Here is a 22,547-nt window from a genome sequence, read left to right on the forward strand (position 1 = left end):
CTATCCCTGACTTGGCCTCAGAAGCAGCCGTAGGGTTGATGGCCATCAACCTATCCCAGATCATCTAAGACCCACTCAAGATAGTGGCCATACCCCGGATATGATTTTCTTGTCAGAGCACTGGCAACATGATATACCATATCATGATTATACATGATATGGTATTTCCCCTGCGATATGAGACTACGAACTGGTGGCTATAAGATTTTCCAGATGATGTCTGACAAGAGTGGGATGGGTAGTGCAACCATCCTTTTTCTCCTTGACCTCTCAATGGCTATGGAGGATGGGGCTGGGCAGCACAGTGTTGTGCTGGTTCAAGTCCCTCCTGCAAGGCTGGTCCCAAGCAGTTTTAATAGGGAGCGAGTGGCAGGCCCCATTTGAACCAGTATTGCACTGGTTCAAGTCCCTTCTCCAAGGCTGGGTCTCAAGTCCTATGGAGGCTGTGGCTGGGCAGAACAGTGTTGCACTGGTTCAAGTCCCTCCTCCAAGGCCGGTCCCAAGCAGTTTTAATAGGGAGCGAGTGGCAGGCTCCATTTGAACCAGTATTGCACTGGTTCAAGTCCCTTCTCCAAGGCCGGTCCCAAGCAGTTTTAATAGGGAGCAAGTGGCCCTGCCATATGGGACTACGCCCTGGTGGCTATAAGATTTTCCAGATGATGTCTGACGAGAGTGGGATGGGTAGTGCAACCATCCCTTTTCTCCTTGACCTCTCAATGGCTATGGAGGATGGGGCTGGGCAGCACAGTGCTGGGTCCCTTCTCCAAGGCTGGGTCCCAAGCAGTATTGGATGGGATCAAGAAGCAGGCCCTATTTCAATGCTTTACCCTCAACAACCAATGGACCCATTTGGGTTTGAAAAAGAGCTGAAGGTTTGGTTTGCCAGTGTCCCCCTCACCTTTCTAAGGAAGATGGAGGAAAAAGTCGTTATGGAAGAGAAACTGCATTGTTTGCACTTGTGGATGATCTCTGGCAAGTGGCAGGCTTCATTTGAATTGTTCATCCTTAGCGATTAATGGGCCTACTCGGGTTTCAGAAGGAGTTGGGGGGATATCCTGCGGGTTCTACTGCACAGACCTGTGGATGTCATGGCCGCAACTTGGAATCAGAACGTAGCTGAGGCCTTGGACAGATCACGCCTTTGTGCTCTATCAGTCCCAAAACTGCCCATGGTTTATGGAGGAGGCAAGGGTTCTGAAAAGTACCAAAACGCAAAACGGTTCTGGAAGAAAACCAAGAATGAATCTGACTGGACATGTGTTAGACCTGCCTTATGGCAGGTATGAGTGGCAAAAGTCAGTGTTTCTCCAGTCTAACTGCATCTCCAATGTTGTCTGATGGGCCTTTTCAGGGTTACCAATTCCTCCTTGGGAAAGATGGCTGGGGCAAGCATTTAAAGGCCATGTAGTAGAATTTGTTAAACACATGATGGATATAATTGCTTGCGTCCATTCTCAGTTTGAGTCCACACATACAGCAGGTCCATTGGAGAGACCTGGGGAATGGATTTGCCAGATTATCTGGGAGCAGTTTGACTCTGTTAGACCTGAGAAAGTAAACAAGATCCATGGGGGCTATTAAGGCAACTATCTGCTTATTAGATCCCTGTCCCTCCTGCTTGCCCCCCCTCACTATTTTGGGAATATGGTGGAAAAAGGAAACTAGGACTCTAGAGGGTCCTGGTTGAAATGAATGATCTGGACCCCTTTCTGTAGGTTTGAGGGCAGGTTATAGGAGAGAAATAGCATTGTGCATCCTTATGGATGATCTCTGGCAAGAGTGGGATGGGGTAATGCAACCATCCTTCTTCTTCTTGACCTCTCAGTGGCTACCAGGGATGGGGCTGGCAGCACAGTGTTGCACTGGTTCAGCTCCTCTCCTAATCAGGCTGGTCCTAATTGGTTTTAATAAGGAGCAAGACTCTATTTGAATGGTCCACGTTTGGCAACTAATGGACCTACTCGGGTTTCAAAAGGAGCTGGGTGGCATATCCTGGAGATCTGATTTGTCCAGTGTCCACTTCACCTTTCTAGGGAAAATGGTGGAAAAAGGTTGTCTTGCAGCTTCAAAGGGTCCTGGTTGAAATGAATGATCTGGACCTCTTTGTGTAGGGTTTCAGGGCAGATTACGGAGAAAAATGGCATTGCTCGTGCTTATGGGTGATCTCTGGCAAGAGTGGGATGGGATAGTGCAACCATCCATGTTCTCCTTGACCTCTAAGTAGCTGGGAGGGGGCTATGCTAGGCAGCACAGTATTGTGTTGGCTCAACTTGCTTTTCCATGGCCGGTCCCAAGCAGTATTAATAGGGAGCGAGAGACAGGCCTTATTTAAATGGTCTGCTCTTGACAATTAATGGATCTATTCTGGTTTCAGAAGGAGCTGGTATCTCCCAGCTGGTCCTGGGGGGTTCTACTGCACAGCTCTGTGGAGGTCTTGGCCACCATTTGGAATCAGAAAGTGGCCAAGGCAGGATTGTGGACAGGATTGTGTCTATGTGCCCTCACATGGCCTATCAGTCCCAAAACTCCTCTTGGTTTATGCAGAAGCTGAGAGTTCTGAATAGGACCAAAAGGCAACTAGAGTGCTACTGGAGGAAAACTAAGAATGAAGCTTACCGGATATAGGTTAGAGCCACAATTAAGGACTACCTTGTGGCCATAAGAGCTGCAAAATGTCGCTATCATTTAAAGGGCCGTGCAGAGGAATTTGGTCCATGCCAGGGGAAGAGGCTTCCTACACATCCCATGTGCTAAGGAATTGAAGCAGAGAGTATCAAGGAGGTTTTTCTGCTGTGATCCAACTCTGTGCAACATTCTTCCACTGGAGGTGAGGCCTGCCCTCTCCATTTTGGCCTTCCAGAAAGGTATCAAAATTTGGTTTTGCTGGATGACCTGGGGCCCAGAGCATTCACTGCTGGTTTGTGGCTTGTGGGGAAGGAAAATCTTATCCCCATCCCATCCATTTCGAGGGAGGGAGGGAGGGAGGGAGGAAGGAAGGAAGGAGATAAACCAGGTTCACATAACCCTAAAACATAAGTTATGCTTTACCAGGTACAATGGCTAAATTCAGACAAACCAGATTAGCTGGTGATGTGAGAACCAGGTGATGTTATATCTGTGCTTTACAAAACAAGTTAACAGGTTCTCATTTGGCTTTCCTATGCTAGAGATTGTAAGAGTTGAATTAAAAAAATAATGCTCTTATTTTTCTGCTTCTGTGACATTCAAATATTAAGGTTTTTTTAAGGTGATTGTTTTTTCTGTTGGAGTGGGGGAAAAGCATTCAGAACAAACAAGTAGAACTTGAATATAATGCAGCAGTTTTGAAATATTGCTGTTCAAAAGCTCATGTTACTATTTTAGCAGCTATTGACATTTTCTTGAGCCAGAAGATAATTCAGCGTGAAGAGCATGATTTGAGCTACCTATAGAGAATCATTTTTATGAACTCTCAAGATAGGTTTCTTTATCATTTAGCTTCCTTTGTTTTTATAAAATAAAAGAAACTTATGAATAATAACAATTCAAAGTTGAAGGTAATACTAACTCAGTATGAAACTAGAAACATATACACACACCAAAACCAATCTTCCATCTGTATAAACACCACTGATCCAAAAAAATATTATATTTTGAAATTCCAATGTTTATTTATTATAAAGAATTCCAGTGTGATCTTAATTATTATCTCATTTTTATGGACTTTTAAGACACGTTCGTATTTTCAGTGTGGAAGTTTTATTTATACAATCTTGATCATATTCCCTTGCCATTATGTAAAGTAGATATCTTATTCAGGAAATATGATTAAGAGTCATATCTACAAAATAGATTTGATAAGATAAATCTATCCAAGATAGATCTGATATCTCCAAGGAAGATTTGAATGAATCATATAGTGGGCAAGTGGTTGTGTTAAGACTGGGGAGACACAGGACCAACCCTATTCTCGGCCCCTGACACTCAGTGGGTGATATTGGGGCAGCCGTACTCTTTCATTGTAACCTTCCCATCAAGAAATAACTAGAGGGGAGGGGAGGAGGGAAAGGAGAATAGTCTGAAAGCTGCCTTACTTTCCTGAATGTTCCCTTCTAATACACACACACACACACACACACACACACACACATACATATATATATATATACACACATACACACACACACACACACATTGTTGCTGTTGTACACACCTGACCGATAACGCTCATCTCGTGACCCTGAGGATCTGCGGCGATGGTATCGAGAGGAAGAGGATGGAGTTACTGGTGTTCGGCGTTCTTGTGGCAGTGCTTGATCCACTCCTGCATTTGCGGGAAAAAGAGGAAAAAATATCAGATTCTGTTGCATTATTTTTTAAAATTATGGTAACCATGGCACACAGTGAATGCAAATAAAAGTTTGACCTGCTCAAGAACTCTATGCTAGAGTTAATACAAAGCAAAGAAATTATTATAACATAGGATTTCATGACTTACTGTTCAAAATCAAAAGTGTGAACAAAACATGTACATTATTGTCATTAATTGTAGCACAAATATGCAAAATGCTATAGAATAACAACTCTGGACTATGTACTTTTGTGGATATTGTCATGTTAGGATTGTACAAATCAGAAATGAATAAAAAAATGTCTGGTAGAGTCAGAATGATAAAACAGCAGCATCAATTGTAGTAATTCTGCCTACCTTCCATTGATATATAATTATATATTTTATGAGCCAAGTAAACCAATGTTTGCTAATCATTTTTAATGTTGCAAAGTGAAAGTGCACTAACAGTTTTATATAAATAACCATAGTACAAGAAAAAGCAAACCAATTCAGATGCTTCCAGAAGTGAAACATCAACCAAAGTTTGAATTGTGCCTTTCCTGGGTTAAGGTTGAGCTCTAGATAGAAAAGGAGACTCCCTCACCCTTGCTATCTTCAGAATAAATGGAAGGAACTCTTTCTTTAAACAGAAGGATAAGAACAATTGCTCCTATGCTCCACCTAAGCAGAGAAAGGCAATTCTTCCTCCACTGAAGTAGTGGAGAACCTTTCTGTCTGTCACAATGAGAAATAAACGATCTTCCCTTCCACTTCTGCGACAGCAAAAGGGAACCAAGTGAGGATGAGCCCAGGTGCAGAGTTCTTGTGAACTACATCTGCTCTGCAGCTCTAGAGAGTCACCAGGCACTTCTGTTGATTTTATGCATCAAATCAAAATATACCCACTGAGCCTTTCCAAAACAAGGTTTTCCCAGCTCTTGAGCTCAGTGAACCCCATCTGCTATCTCCAGATGTTACTATCTTTTGAAGATGGATCCAAGTCTGTTTGACTGAAGGACAAAGAATACCGAGGTAGAGTTTTTAATATCCCATTTGGTACTATCTCCAAACAAAGAGCATTTAGGCTATGCAGCATGTTACACAAAAAACAAGCAAGTTAGGAGTTAGAACAAGAAACAACTCCGTGATGGATTATGTACTCCGTACTGTCCTGGCAAATGGTTAAAAATAAACACGAGCTAATTGAAATAATCAGTTCGGCAGCTCTTTCCAAAGAGCATCATGTGGTTGTGCTTGGAGCAGGCGACAGCTCTATTTTAGGTCTACAAATTAGATACTATGGTGATAAGAACCACAGGGGACAAAAAAGGCAACTCTGCTTATTTGAAAGTTAGATAGTTTATCTACCCTCCAACTTAGACACCAATGAAAAATTAAATATGATCATTAGAGTTCCCTTTCCTACCTATTGTATATTGCAGGACTTAAGCACAATATTTTTATTTGTCTTGCAATACTTTGTCCAGTTTTACAAGCCAATGGGAGAGTATGTTGTATAATACTAGAACACTATAATTCTCAGATAAGGCAAAGATGGCAAAGTATCAATTGATGTGGGCTGATAACCTTGAGCTGGAGGAGCTTTTGCATCCTAGCCACTGTGTTTCTTCTCTTTGTACAATTTCAGTTTCTATTTCCAACTGTGAAATCTTGGAGGCTGGTGTCAATACTACCAAAAAGAATTATTAGTCAGCTTTTTTATATGTTATGATATTCTTAGAACCTTATAAATCTGCAGCTATAGAGATTATCTAATTAATTCGCGAGTCTCAATTTTTATTCTCCTTGGAACTGGGTCTTCTTCTTGTGTCCTGTTCGTGCAATGGGCAAGTGCTAGTTCATTCATTTTTTCCAATGACATGAGCATATTTCTCTGGTAAGAAGCCTTAAATAGAAAATGTCTAATTCAATTTTCTACCTCCATTAAAGGTCAAAATAGGACCTTCTTCCCCTCTCTCCCATGTACGAGGGATATAAATATGATTTTATGGCTGGTTCCTAAGTTTTCTTCAAACAATAGAAGCCCAGCACAAGCTTTTATTAGGTATTCAGCAAGACTAGTCAGCTGCAATTTTTAAAAACAACCTTTTTTTTTTAAATATAGAACACAAAATATTAAGCCTCTGGTATCCAGATCCTTTTGCATAAGACACAAAACCCTCAAAAATTAAACTCTAAAAATTCAGCGAAGTGTTGTTATCAAGAGGAAGGTACCCTTCATAGAAACATCATCCACCTGTCTGGCACATATAATGCTGGAACGTAGTCAGATGAAATTGCTTTTTCCAGAATAAAATTTGTGCAAGTAATAATGCACAAGACAATCTGTAGATGTTATAGATTCATTGCTATTGCCTTGCATGGAGGATTAAATCTTGTAAAACCATGTACTGATATCCCTTGAAATCTCTTTTGATATGATTTCTAGGAATAACTCCACGATGCACACCCCATCTAGAAAAATGTTAATTATCACATTTCTCATTGAGAAGGTAACAGAATATAATTGGAAGCAGAATTAACTTGTCCTTTGTTTGGAAAATGCATGATGAAAATAAATATATAAAATCAATAAATTAATTGGTAGTGTAATGCATCCAATGTTCAATTACTTGAAAAGAATTCTCTTCTGAAGCCTTTTTTAATCTACAAAGAAGATGAAAGTGAACTAAAAAAGAGAAAAACTTCCATTATACATGGTAATGATCAGTAACTTGGATTTGATAGATTTAATGAAATTGGGAAATCATTGGCTCTAAATCTTGATAACTGAAGGTTATCTTTTAAATCTCTGACTGCTACTAAAAAATGACAGTAGACAAAATATTTTGCCTGTCTGTCCATATAAGTTGGCTTCATAGATGCATTTAGTTGGCCATTATATGACACAGAATACTGATAATGTGAGGACCAGAATATTTAAAGCCAAAGTTGGGACTATGCAAATATTTAAGAACTACTTGATTAAAAAGCCATCACTGTCAGGAGAAACTTGTTGATTTGTGAGAAAGGCCAGAAGAAAATGGAAGTTTAAATGAGAGTGGGTATAAGAAAACTGTCACTGGGAATAAGCAACCAACTGATTCAGCTGGGTTCATTCTTGCTTGCAATAAAGATTCTTTTCTAATTGATCTGTGTCTGTGAGCCTTATCCAAACTTAAGAGCCATATAAAATGAGAATATCTGCAATTTATTGCTGAATCCTTTAGAGGGAGCTAACAATTCCAGGACAAGAACTCTTATATCCTTACAATTTCTTTAGACCTCCTAATGCAGTGGTTCTCAACCTTTTTAATGCCACGACCCCAACCGGTCGTAAGTCGAGGACTAAACCGATCGTAAGTCGAGGACTAATAAGTTTAGGAGACTAAGAACTAGAATACATTTGGAAGGGATACCTGAAGGGATAATATGTTTATTTAAGTCACTAATTGATGGATTGTATATGTATAAGCTAGAATTATATTTTATTTTAAATAGGACAAATATTGAGTAGTGGATGAAGAAACAAGAGAGATGTGTGATAAAATTAAGCTTAGGAGACTAAGAACTAGAATACATTTGGAAAGGATACCTGAAGGGATAATATGTTTATTAATGCAATCAGATATTTTGGAGTCAACTGATTTCTGGGGTATCAACATATCTGAAAAGCTTCACATGAGGAAGGCTGACTTAGTGGCAGTCAAGGCAGACTGAACCAAGAATCTTCTAATCTAAATTGCTATGTCTTAGCCTCTAGTTTTGAGCTCTTCATCTTACATATAAGTAAGAAGTAATCAATAAGCAATCAACGTTTCCTCCCCAATGAATTCTGAGGAAAATTTGTTCCCTTGCCACTATCTGTGCTTTTGAGATGAAGGAAATGAACAATCAGCAACTACAACTATTACCTAGGACCAAACCCTGGAAAAATGGAATCAAGACTCAAAAACCTGCCCCCAATAAGACAAAGTCAGACAACAATCTTTATTTATTTCAGTATTTTAATACTGCCCCTCCCTTAATGGAATAAGAGTGCTTTAGTTTGAGGAAAGATACATCATTTTGATTCTTATGGAATTTGGAACCAATTTGCTTAGATTCAAGAATGGAGAACGGTAGCTACATAATATATATTTACATAATATATATTTACACCCATCTCTCCCAGCATCTTAATTCTTATACAATCAATTGGAAGAGACATCAGAGGTCATCTACTCTCTATTCCAACCACCTACTCAGTGCTTTACTCAATGCAACATCTCTTGAACATTTCCAGCCTCTGACCAAAGTCCTATAGAGACGGAGAATATATTATTGTAGAAGAGAGTGGAGATAGCCTTGAAGACATTATGCAACAGCTATTATAAAAACATCAGCTTAGCCCACAAAGGCAGGAGGGAGTAAGGAAAAACTCAATACTGTTGCTCTATGACTCTGCTCTACGAGAGTTGGAGAAACTCTAGTATGTTTTTGAGGTTCTGTTTATTCCTTCTAACACCTAACATAAATCTAGTTCCTTGTATTTTCAACCACTAGTTTTTGTTCTGCTCTCTGAACAATAGAGAGTAAGTCTACTCCCTTATCCATTTAATAATCCATAAGTATCTAAAAACTGCCTACTATCATGTCTTCCCTCAGTTCTTCACAGCTTAAACATCCCAGATCTTTTAAATGGTGGTTTCCAGATCCTGCCCTCTTCTTGATAGCCACTTCTGAATTTATTCCAGATTGTTGATGTCCTTTGCCTCTCCTTTTTCTATTAACAGCTTCCTGTTAGAATCTTTACTTAACTCTGCAATATGGAACAATAACATTCTTTTCCTAGTTAAGTTCATTTTAAATGTATGGATGTGTATGTTCTGCATGTAGTATTCAAATATAACTAACATACTATTTTTTTACTATAAATCATTCATACTTCCATCCCAATGAACTTATTGTGGTGGATGAGAATGGAATTGAAAGTTGTTTCTGCCTTTAAATGGGAAGATTGCCAATTAGTAAAATAAGTTTGAATATAGAAGATCCCAGACAGAATTTCTAAACTACTTTTCCCAAATCTGACATTAGAATTCTAACTTCCAGAAGCATTTCCATGAAATAGTAGCAAGTAGTATGAAATAGTCTAGTTTGGCATATAACAGCCTCATTTTAACAAAATCTATTCTGGTTTTAGAGTGTTTTTGTTTTGTTGTTTGCTCTTAATTGTTTGATGGATCAGGTCCAACAACTATAGGCAGGTGTCAATATTCTAAAAATTAAGGAACAAGATAGAATTGTGTGCTCCGTATCCACAGCAACCATGAAAGTCCTTTCACATATAGATTGATTCCCATTTTCCTCCCAAATTCATGCATATATTTTGCTAATTTAGGGGGGAATTTCAGTTACTGGAAGAGATAATGCCTATGGAGGGGGGACCTAGTGTGATGGACTACAGTGAAGAAGGAGTGAGAGGAAACAAGAGACAGCAGACCCAACAGATGGGCAGGAGATAGCGGAAGAGAGTTACAGTAGGATAGCTGCTCCTTAGAATTGCCTAGGGTATATCCATTAGGGTGAAATTAGTAAGAGTTTAGTCTGGCAAGATTCTGTAGGCAAATAAAGAACTGAACTCTGGCTGGATTGTTCTATGTCGTTCTTGGGCTAAACCTAATAGTTATTGCTTTTATTGGACAGCTAGAAATTTTAAAAAATCTGCAACTCACTCAGAGATGCAATAATGGCAAATATCTGTAACTTGGGTGTAGGATGACGGTGAAGGTTTGTTCTCCGAGCTTGTGGGTTGGTTTCTGAACTAGCCTGGTAATGAAACCCTCAATACTTAGAGATCTACACACAGATTCTGAATTAGCCCTATCACCAATTATAATTTAGGCTGTAAACATACTTAGAGGTTCCCCCCACAGGGAACATGGCTCAGAAAATCATCTTTCTGTGGCTACATCTGCCACAGCATCCAAATTTTTCATGATGCTGGATCAAGACAGGGTAAGAATGAATTAGTTTATGTTTCCATCATTGATCAGCATCAAATCCATGGAAAGGATACCTTCAAATAGATGTTTTAATGCCATCTCAAATATAACTAGAGAAAGGACTATGTAATAGAAGAATGCTTCATTAGAGGTCATAGAGCTACCAAGCAAGACCATAAAGAATTGTGGAAAACAGCAGAGAGATCTATATTGGAATACGGTACTTGTTTTCAGAAGGCTGAGCAGAGAAGCAATAATGATCTTCATAGATATCACTAATTTCCTAAACCATAGTTTTATAGTAAACTGTTATTTTTTGGTTCACACAATAATCTAAAACACAATGTGTGGATCAATAATTTATGTTACAGACACATTTTTCAGGCCTCTTTTCCCAAAGTAGTAAATGAGTTGGCAGTAATGACCTTGACTAAGTCAACACTTGTCTTTCAGAGATGGCTTTGGAATGTCAAACAAAATCCAATTCTCAAAAGCTTTTAACTTTGATCAGGAATATTTAGCAGTCCCACAAACGTACCCGGAGAACATATTTCGGTATTAAATGCATATTGTGAAACAATACACAAATGGTGTGCAATTCTGGGATTGCAAATGTCACTTTTCTGTGCTATAACTTCCTCACACACCATGTCCATGAAATCCAACCTTCTGTCAAAATGCTTGTCAAACATATAGAGATATATAAACATAAGTACAGTTGTTGTGCTCACCAAAACGAAAGTAAAAGAGGGGACGGTTTGCTGCTGTGCTGTGCGGTGCTGAGCGCTCTCTAGCTGCTGCTTCCCGGATGTCACAGACCCCAATGTTGCTAGTGCGGTGCATCCTTCTTGCTGGCCCTTCACTGTGCTGTAGTCTACACCGTACCGCAGCAGCTCCATTCGCCGCTGTAACAATTTGAAAAAAACTAATTAAATCATGTTTAGTTTTTTTACATTTGTTACAGCCACGAATGGAGTTTCAGCCCCCATGCAGTCGAAGTATGTACAAACACAAGTCCCAAAGCAGGGGTACCTGCACATATACATACATCCACCCCACCCCCAAACATACAAACACATATACAAACATTGTAAAACAGAGCCACATAATCAATTTCCCACTAAGCCAACATTGGTGTTTGTAATGTCAACAAAGCAGCAGCCAGAAGACTGGATGTTGAAATAGTCAAGAGTTGCCTTTTGGTTTACAGCCAATATTACCCAGTATTTTGGGTCTGTTTACTCAAAGCGTAAAGGCACCTTATCCAAAGTATTACATGCAGAATTAAATTGTTTTGGTTTAAAGATGTAAAACACCAAACTTTCCCAACAATTGACACTGTATTTTCCAATAGATCATAGCAAATAGTGATTGAAGTGCAACTAATGGCACTTTAAAACAACATCTTCCCCAAAATGGGCAGGGCAACTTCCTTTGGAAGAATCTAGAAGCAAGCAAGTTTCATCAGAAGAAAACACCAATTTTGTCTGGAAAGTGCTGAAGACAGAAATATAGGAACAAAGACTATGACAAATACATAATCTCCTGGCTCTAGGAAGCAGTAGTGTGCAACTTTAGCAGCTGCTCATTCTGTTGGCATAACAAAATGAGAGAACCGCATAGGGGCATCTCCTAACATATTTTTCTCAACCAACTTTGTTTTAGCAGAAATAACTAATGCAGGACAAATTCCATAAATCTGGTAGGGGATCTTAGAAACTCTACTGAATGTGTTAGCAGATACTGAGCTTAGTATTCTAGCAATCACATCTTTTTAAAGAGTAAGAATGCTAGAAAACTACAAATGTTGGAGAGTTTATCTGCTGGATTTCTGATATCTGAGAAATCAAGTTTTTTTATCCTTCTATTTCAGATTGGAAAAAGCGTTTGTATGAACTGCCTCTCAAAAAAAGCAAAACAAATTATGCAAAAATACTTGCTTTATTTGCATAATGGGACAGGTAAATTATATGGCATTTTCTTAGAGTAGGATTTTGAATTTCTTGGCAAACAAAATTATTTTTCTTAAAATAATGTAACAAAAATTTGGACTGTTTTAGCTAAAAAATTAGTTGCCAATAGATTGTTGGACTCCTCTGAACGACAGATTTTGACCTTTGTATATTCTGTTCATGGCTTAAATTCTAAAATGAGAAAACTAGGGCTCAAATAATTAAATGGTTTTATATATGGAGTGGCCTTTTCTAAGTTAATTTTCTGTGTGAATAATGGCGAAAAATGTCATATTATTTATACTTGGTTTGGAAGAATACTAAATTTGTGAAATCCCATTTGTGATCTTCCAGATTGCAGCCTGGAGACTATGTAAATGAAAGTGAAAGTTGTTTTAGAGCTTATTATTTGTCACTACATGATATGGAGATCAGACTGTAAATGCTTCATGAAGTTTCTCCATCAATTCTACTGGATGGAATTCAGCAATTGCAAGTGGCAATAATGCAACCATGAGATTCTGGGACAATCATAAATGCCCAGTAGTTGTAAAATGCCCAAATTTTGATCTCATAACTGTGGTGACGCTGCCACAGTCATAAATGCAAGGGCTTGTCATAAAGTTAGCTTTTCATTGCAGTCATAACTTTGAACAGCTGCTTGATAAGTGAGGACTACTTGTATATGCGGAGTTACAGTGGGGAAGATCCTGGCAGTAAAATTGCAAGTGGAGATCACTTGATCACAAACGACATCGTAAGTTTAGTAAAATCATGCAATGTTTTGCTTAATGACCACATTGCTTAGCAATGGAGTTTCCAGTCCCACCTGTGGTTGTTAAGACAGGACTATCTATAATATACACTGAGCCCAAAAAATATAAAGATAATTCAATGGACAATTCATATTATTATATTTATGTATGTGTAGATAATATGTCTGTTTGCACTGTGTATGCTTATACAGCAAACATGCATAGTTCTATTTTTTTCTAATCTATATGTATATTTTAAAGTTACTCTAGTGTAGCCTTCCCAATCTGCTGCTCTCTAGTTTACACACACACAAACACACACACACACACACACACACACACATATTCTTTTTAGGGAGTCATAATCTAAAAGTTAATTGGCCTTGAGGACTGGAAACATCAATGTAAATCTAAAATTTTAAATCCAAAACTAGTTTTGCAGACAGGAAATTCTGAGAATTAGATGAGCATCATCTACTTAAAACTATTGGCCAAGTCCCACAAAATGCCTTAGTCATCTGAGAGAAAAAGGATACAGCATCCCTCAGAAGGAGAGTTTTGATTCCAGACCCTCCTTTTCTAACCCTTGGTTTAGATGCTATGGTGTCACAGGTTCTGGGGAATGCGTACATTTCAAAACCCTTCTTAAATATTTAGAGAAGGCCTGGAATCAAATCCTGATACTGCCTTGTTTGGGAAAACTGAGTGAAACCTTTCAAGACTAATGGCAGAGTTCCTACAGCAATTAAATGCACAATATGAGTCCATGCAACCTTTTCGGACCCACATTTTGCTCCCCTCATCCCTATAGAGCTACTTGTTGATTATGGAAGCGTGACATTATGGAAGCGTGAAATTCCAGATTATATTATGCCCAAGCAAGACAGGATTTATAAGTAAACGACAAAACTCCTTTAAAGCCAGCTAATAATCCTGCTTGTCTGGATGCAATAAAACCTCATCCTGGATTCAGATGTCATGCAGTATTGAGCTAGTCTGACTCATTCACCTGCTGGCATGAGTGGGAGAATAAGAGGATAAAGCAGGAAGAAATAGGCCAATTAGCCTTGGCTTCTATGCATATGAAAATAAGCTATGTGTAGCTGTGCCTTGCTCCTCTTCTATAATACATATAGAGATTTATTTATATTATTGTAACTTTCTTTAAGTTATAAATGCATGGCTTATATAAAGTATTTTGCTCCATTACTGGGTTTTTTCTTTCTCTTATTAAGGGAGAAAGAAAGGGTTGAGACCAAACCTAATCAGATATCATTGATCAACTAATAGTATTCTGAACAGCTTTTATTTATGTGTATGTGTGTGTGTGTGTGTGTGTGGGAGCTACTAGACTCAGGAATCATAGAGGGAAGGGGAAGACACTCACAGAATCATAAAATCATAGGGCTAGAGGACCTTGGAAGTCTTCTAGCCCAAATTCCTGCCCAAGGGAGTTGGACTTGAATATACCTGTTATACTCTAAACAGCCTACAATTGCAAGCACAGAAAGAAACTGGCTAGCAGGCAACAAAGATGTAAATCCCTTTTAATACCTTGGGCTATTTTAAAAAAAAACATACAACATTTGATTTTTGAGAGTTGTCTGGTTGATCCATATCATAGATCCAAACAAAGAAATTTCACTGCATTATGAATGAAATAATCACCTATTTCTCACCACTTAATTTCTGATACTATTATGTGGACCACAAAGAAGTGGGCCAAGGTGAATGCTGTCAGTTGTCCCAAATACTGATATCTGAGATAGCCTTGTCTAATTGGACACGTTCCAGATGAATTTTAAATACATCTTCCAAGATTCCTCAGCCATGCTAAGCAGCTGGGCAGTTTTGGAAGAAGCAGATCCAACAGATTAAGGAGGAATAATTAGAGCACAGTTGGTCTGAGATGTACTGTCTCTAGAAACTGGAAGGACATGGGTTTCAGGAGTTTCATTCCTATCTGTAAGATCACCACCAGAGAAAGGCAATGGGAAATTTCTCTTTGGTTCCAGGATGCTTAAATGTCATCCACTGAGGAGTTCTAGGCTTTCTCTTGTTCTGTTCAATATTTGGACTGCAGTGTCTACAGAATGGATTTGTCAATCTATCTCTCCTTTCTCATTTTCTCCAAAATCTGCAGATATTCCTTAGTAGGTAATGATGGATTAAGTGGGGTCAATTAACTGGAGTAGGGTCCACTTAAGACAGAGATATTGTGGACAGATGTTTTTCAGGCCAGTAATTCTGAAGGTTGCTTGTCATGAATGAGGTAGCATTTCTTCCAGTTCTTCCGTTCCAAATTTTACATTTTGGACACATTCTATAAACATAGTCTGCTCACCATGTCTACTTCTGGAAATATCCATTTCTTTAGGAAAGTATCTTTGAGGAAGATGGGCAGTTTAGAAATATGAAATATAAATAAATAAAATCTTGTTGATTTTAAATTTGAAATAATTAAAATATGGTCAGATATTATTTAATTCCATAATTTTAGTTGAAAATAGTTATACTTTTCAACAATCATCTCGCTCCATTTACCATGTGATTCCTATTGCTGCGTGATGGTAGCGTGGTTAGAATGCAGTATAGCACACTAACTCTGCCTACTGCTAGGAGTTAGAGCCTGACAGTTGACTCAGCCTTCCATCCTTCTGAGACTAGTAAACTGAGCACCCAGATTATTGGGGGCAATATGCGGACATTTGTAAATGGTTCAGAGAGTGCTGTAAAGAATTATGAAGCAGTATATAAGCCTAAGTGCTAGTGCTATGAATCTGGGATGGGAATGAGAAGAGGTGCATACCTGTGCCATATATTTAAACAAGGAGACGAACATTTGTCCACAAGGACTAGCTAGTGGGAGGAACTGACACACATTACACAATAGTGACAGATTCTTTTGTGCCTCCAGATAATAAACTCTTTATAATGCACATTAACAGATTGTTGTAATGATTAATACACATGACAATTCCATGCACTACTTCTAAACTTCTACATACCTGGAGGTTGTGGCAAGTAGGCCCCAATTAATTTTGATCTCTTCTTTTCATAACCCTTCTGTGTAATGTCACCTGCCAAAGAAAGCAAAGAAAATCAAGACCAGTTTTAATGAAGAAAAAACTCATTCACTCAAGTCAAGGTAGTAACTGCTTTCCCACTGCGCCATTGTTTGTTTCGATGATCATAATGAATAAATGGTTGAATATATATTATTTCCATTCTGCCTCGAAAAGATAATTTATGCTAGAACCATTTTTGGCAACTAAATTCACAGTGTAGTTTTCTGCCGATCGTGAAAGTCCAAGATTCAGAGGGCTGTATTGTCATTGCGATATTCTGTCTTATAAAAATACAGCAGCTTTCATTATGATAATCAACAGTGGATTATATAGGATATTTGAGCTGGTAATGGCTGGCAAAGGACATTGCCAATTAGCATTTTCCACCCCTATTAATGGGATTCTTTAATCAAGCATGAAGGATGCACAAAAGATTTGGAACTGTTGGTACACCATTGAAATAATAGTATTGTATAAACATTTGGCTAAGCTTTTAAGAGCTACTTGAAGTCAAAAATGCAAAGCATCAGTTGCATCAAACTTCTCAAGTCCAGGCTATAAAAAGATACTATTTCTATCCCTTCAGCCATACAGTTGAGAAGATTTTTTTTGACAGACCAAATAGTATGTCCTGAGATGCACCAAAAGCAAAAATGAAGACAGGAGCATTAATTGACTGGTTTTGCTAGTGAATTGCAAAGCTTTGCATGGTTTTATTCTATTCTCCAAATGCCGATCTTGAGCTGTCTGAAAATCTAGGAAGCTCCAGTCCCAGAGCCTCAAGAGGATGACAAATTTATTTATAAAATGGTGGGGCAATAGGATAGGTCATTCATTCTGAATAAATATAAGTGGCTTTCCTCAACTGTGTATTCCAGTAATTTCCATTTAGTGGCAAGCTACTTCAAAACTTTAAAATACTATTTTATTACTTTCATTTCTTGATTATTTGGATTTATCAGTTGCTTCAACTGCTCTAAGCAGAGTATTCAGCACATCCATAACAAGAGTGAATACAGTCCATACAGTTAATCCTTGATTTATGACTGATCCTTTAGTGACTGTTTGAAGTTATGACAGATTTCCCAAAAGCTACTTATGTGATTATGATTTTCAATGCTAATTTCTGGTGTTTACTTCTGGTTTCCAGCAAAAACAACCAGTGAGTAAAATGTAGCCTCTTAATGACCACTGCATTCACTTAATGGCCAGCACATAAAATGTCATAAAATTGGTTCTGGTCCTATGGCATCTACTTAACGACTGCAACAACAATTTTATCCAGAATTACAGTTGTAGGCCGAGGACTACCTGTATCTTAATTCAGGAGTTAATAACCATTAATCCAAGTGCATCAAGAAAACTCTAGGCATAAACAATCAGAAAAGACAGGGAGAACATTTACATCAGTCCCTAAAAGCTTCTTAGGAGAAAAAAAACTTGATCTCCCTAAAACCCTTGGAGCTCTTCTAATTCCAAGGGGAAGGAAGAAGACAGGATACTGTTATGTAGACATGGGATAGCACAGAGAAGGACCACCATTATGGCTACTAACAGTTTTTCAATTTGCAAATGGCTATAGTAGTTAGTAAATTTAGATGAAGGTGAACTTCAAAAAGAATGCAAATGACCAGCTGTCTGCAAGGAATATAAATCCTTCCATTCCCTGCTATCCAGTCAGAGCTGAAGAAGCTTCTTGGATAAGAAGTGAAACGTCTTTAAAAAATAACAAGAAACTCCAGTTGCCTCTTGAAAAAGCACCTTTGGGACAACCATGACCTAGATGATTGAGAATCTCCATTGACCTTCATCTATGACCCCACCATTTTGATTTTTTTTACTCCATACTCTGTGGATCTTCTTTCTAGACTCAGCAAGTTACACCATCCTTTGTACATCTACTTGAAAAGCCTCAACGCATCTGCATAGAAGACTGAAGACTTTTACTTGGATAAAACAGCGAAACTTTTTGAATCAACAAGAAAAAGAAGTAGAGCTGCCATGACTCAACCTCCAGTCAATTTATCTGCATAGGTTCCTCTGACATATAAAATAATAATAATTTCTAAATAAGTATTCTGCACTAAAAGTCCTGTGACATTTTGAAGACAAACAAATCTACATAAATTAAGTCATATTTGGAAGTTCAAGCTGTTTAGAAAGAAAATAGAGGGAGAAAATAACTGATGGACTTTTAAAAAGTTTGTAAGACGGGCATTTCAGTTCATCTCTAACGGTAGAGATGTGGACTGGTGGAAGAATCTTATCCCAGAGTTGAGAATACAGCAGTCTCAACTTAAAACCATAACTGAGCCCAAAATTTCTATTGCTAAGCAAGACCGTTGTTAAGTGGGTTTGGTCCCATTTTATGATCTTTCTTGGCGTAGTTGTTAAATGAATCACTGCAGTTGTTAGTAAGTTAGTAAAACGGTTGTTAAGTGAATTTGTCTTCCTCATTGACTTTGCTTGTCAGAAACTCACAAAAGCTTCATATGACCCTGAACATTGCAACCATCACACATACATGCCAGTAGTCAAGAATGTAAATTTTGACCATGTGACCACAAGGATCCTGCAACGGTCCTAAATGTGAAAAACGGTCACAAGTCACTTTTTTCAATGATGTTGTAACTTTGAATATCACTAGACAAATGATTGTCAGTTGAGGCTACCTGTATTATCAATTTCTTGGCAACCATATTTCGAAGAAAACTTACACTTAAGCAGCATATTGTGTTCTCAAAGATAACTGGGGGCTGCTGGCTTGTTGCCAAATGCTCTCTGCAAATTCTCTAGGCAAAATGTGCATAGCAAACTGTTTATGTGATTTCATACTAGTAATAACATATTTAACAGGTTGAAATAGGGAAGATGAATAGTAGAGGACCTGCTTGGTTTTTTGGAACACCACAGATCTTCTCTACTTTCATGTGGAGGTAAACTTCAAGCTCCCATAATTCCTATTAAATTGGTTGGGCAATTATGAAATTCTCTCTGTCTAGAGCAGGGGTCCCCAACTCCCGGTCCATGGACCAGTACCGGGCCGCAGCATGCCAGCAACTGGTCTGCACAAACAAACAAAGCCCTATCCATGGGATGCAGGCAGCACATAAAACCATGCCCCCTCCGGTCTACCGAAAAAGCTCTCTCCATGTAACTGGTCCCTGGTGCCCAAAATGTTGGGGACCTCTGGTCTAGAGAATGCTGGTTGGGAAGGCTACCGTAAAGTTGCAGCAGATAGTATGAAGGCTCTCTACCAGATTTTTTTCTGGGGCTGGCACCATTTGAAGAAAAAAAAAAAACCCTTTCAGCCAAGTGGACAAAATAATCTGACTTTGTAGAACGTATGGTCTCCCATTACATCATTTAACTCGTATTCCCCCAAACACATTTATTTTGGCAGAATGAAAGCAAAACTCTCCAGTAATAATTCAAAAATAAAATGTTGTCAACAGTAAGAAATCTGGGAGACACCACCCTGGAACTGCCCTGAAGTTGTTGAATAGCTCCACATAAGGATTTAACTAAAGACAAACATCTTCAGATGGAAAACAAAAACTGGTTTTAATCAAGATTCGAGCATATGCAGATCATGAAACCAAAATACGGATTGGGGGTGGGAGAAATCTTATATCCCAAAGTCTGAGGATTTCAGACGAAAAGTCAGCTTCCATCCTCCCAATCTATTTTTATCCTCCAAATATTCAAGTTGCTGTACAGCTTGTTTGCTGCCAATGACTCAAATTTACTGTCAGCATCTTGACAAGAGAGATTCGAATGGAACAACGTTCCTCATAAATGAGTGCTATGACTCACTGATTTCTCCCACTGATGATGCAGAGTCTCTCCGTCTGCCCTTCCAAAAATACACAAGGAGACAAGGGATTACAGCTTGAAGGAAGCAATCTGCAGAAACGCACGGGGAGGGGGAAAAACACACCCAAATCAAGGGAGATGCATTTTGCAGCCTTGCCAATATTCGGGTCAACAACTAGACTGATTGTACAGCTTTAAGAGGCTTTTGGACTACTAAAACCACCATCTGAAAGCTATTCAGTAAACAACTCTTGACATCAGGAAGGGTTTCAAGAGCAATGGTTGGATGGTTATTATTGTGGAATCCAACTAGGGTAATGAAATGTCTGCAAGAAAACAATCAAGCTCAGAGAGCACCAAAGACTCCATAGTTCAACCCTGAGCTACAAATATTCACCTCTAGTAGTTACTATTGTTACACCAATATTCAGAACATATATAAAACTAGCAGTATGGATGAACTGGTTATTTGGATTCCATCTTTCAACCTGGAAAATAATTCAGGATCAGTTCTTCTCCAGTATAATCTAAATATCATCCATTTTGGGCAAATAAATGAAAAAAAATCAGAATAATAGATAGTAAAAGATATAATTGAGATCATCTTAATAATAATAACATCCTAATAATAATAATAAAGTTGGAAGGGACCTTGGAAGTCATTTAGTCCAACCCCCTGCTCAGGCAGGAAACCCTATACCCTTTCAGACAAATGGCTGTCCAGTCTCTTCTTAAAAACTTCCAGTGTTGGAGCATTCACCGCTTCTGGAGGCAGATTGTTCCACTGGTTAATTGTTCTAACTGTCAGTTATTGTTCTAACTTAGTTCTAGGTTGCTTCTCTCCTTGGTTAGTTTCCATCCATTGCTTCTTGTCCTGCCTTCAGGCGCCTTGGAGAATAGCTTGACTCCCTCTTCTTTGTGGCAGCCCCTGAGATATTGGAACACTGCTATCATGTCCCCCCTCATCCTTCTCTCCATTAAACTAGACATACCCAATTCCAGCAACCGTTCCTTATATGTTTTAGCCTCCAGTCCCCTAATCATCTTTGTTGCTCTTCTCTGTACTCTTTCTAGAGTCTCAACATCTTTTTTATATCGTAGTAACCAAAACTGGATGCAGTATTCCAAGTGTGGCCTTACTAAGGCATTGTAAAGTGGTATTAATACTTTACGTGATCTTGATTCTATCCCTTTGTTAATGCAGCCTAACACTGTTTTGGTTTTTTTGGCAGCTGCAGCACACTGCTGGCTCATATTTAAGTGGTTGTCCACTAGGACTCCAAGATCCTCTCACAGTTACTACTATTGAGCAAGGTACCCCCTATACTATACCTGTACATTTGGTTTTTCTTGCCTAAATGTAGAACATTACTTTTTTCACCATTGAATTTCATTTTGTTAGATAGCGCCCAGTGTTTCAGTTTGTTCAGATCCTCCTGTATCTTAAGCCTATCTTCTGGAGTGTTGGTTATTTCTGCCAGCTTAGTGTCATCTGCAAATTTGATGAGTTCCCCATCTATCCCCTCGTCCAAATCGTTGATGAAGATGTTGAAGAGCACTGAGCCTAGAACAGAGCCCAGGGGCACCCCACTACACATTTCCCTCCATGTAGATGCAGTTCCATTGAGGACCACACACTGAATACGGCCGGTCAGCCAGTTACGAATCCATTTGGTGATGATGCTGTCTAACCCACATTTTTCTATCTTATCAAGTAGTAGGTTGTGATCTCCTTTATCAAATGCCTTACAGATGTCCAAGTAAATTATATCCACAGCATTCTTCTGGTCCACTAATTTTGTCACTTGGTCAAAGAATGCAATAAGATTTGTCTGGCATGATCTGTTTTTGACGAACCCATGTTGGCTTTTAGTAATGACTTTGTTTGCCTCTAGGTGTTCACTGATTTGTTGTTTGATTTTCCAGAATCTTTTCAGGTATTGAGGTCAGGCTGATAGGTCTGTAATTTCCTGGATCCATTTTCCCCCCTTTTTTGAAGATGGAAACTACATCAGCTCTTTTCCAGTCCTCTGGTAGTTCCCCAGTGCTCCAGGATCTTTGAAAAATATAGTTCAGTGTTTCTGAGATCACATATGCTAGTTCCTTGAGAAACGTGGGGCGTAATACATCTGGTCCTGGTGATTTGAACACGTCTAGGCTGGATAGGTGCTCACTTACCATTTTCTTGCCTATCTTAACTTGTGTTTCTAATCTATTTTTATGGTACTGTTTTTGATAGGTTGGACTGTTTTTTCCCTTTGTGTAAAGACAGATGCAAAAAATGAATTAAATAGTTCTGCTTTCTCCCTGTTGCTTGTCACCTTCTTGCCACTTTCCCCCACTAATGGACCAATCATTTTCTTCACTTTTTTCTTGTTTTTTACATGTTGAAAGAAGCTTTTTTGTTATTTTTGACTCTGGTCACAAGCCTTAGTTCATTTTGAGCCTTAGCTTTCCTCACTTCATTTTTGCAGGCTCGGAGTATTTGCTGATATTCTGCTTTAGTAATGTGCCCCTCTTTCCACTTTTTATACTTGTCCTTTTTATCTTTCAATTTATCAGAGAGTTCTTTATGCAGCCATGCTGGGTTTTTTTGAAAGCTGTTATTTTTCCTCTTTGTTGGTATTGTGCTAGACTGGGCTTTTATTATCTCTTTT

The 22,547-nt window shown here is 38.6% G+C and overlaps 1 protein-coding gene across 1 annotated transcript in view; it reads right to left on the bottom strand.

The window, feature by feature from the left end:
- The window catches only part of DIP2C (disco interacting protein 2 homolog C), a 371,277-nt gene that overhangs the window by 125,903 nt on the left and 222,827 nt on the right, over window positions 1-22,547 (bottom strand). Inside the window, exons 2-3 of the mRNA XM_015811492.1 lie at window positions 16,015-16,086; window positions 4,193-4,303 (exon numbers count right to left, since the gene is read on the bottom strand). Coding sequence (XP_015666978.1) covers window positions 4,193-4,303; window positions 16,015-16,086 — 183 coding nt within the window. The remainder of the gene's footprint in view (window positions 1-4,192; window positions 4,304-16,014; window positions 16,087-22,547) is intronic.

This window comes from Protobothrops mucrosquamatus, unplaced genomic scaffold (assembly GCF_001527695.2).
Source record: "Protobothrops mucrosquamatus isolate PMUCROS unplaced genomic scaffold, P.Mucros_1.0 scaffold42, whole genome shotgun sequence".
Taxonomy (NCBI): Eukaryota; Metazoa; Chordata; class Lepidosauria; order Squamata; family Viperidae; genus Protobothrops; species Protobothrops mucrosquamatus.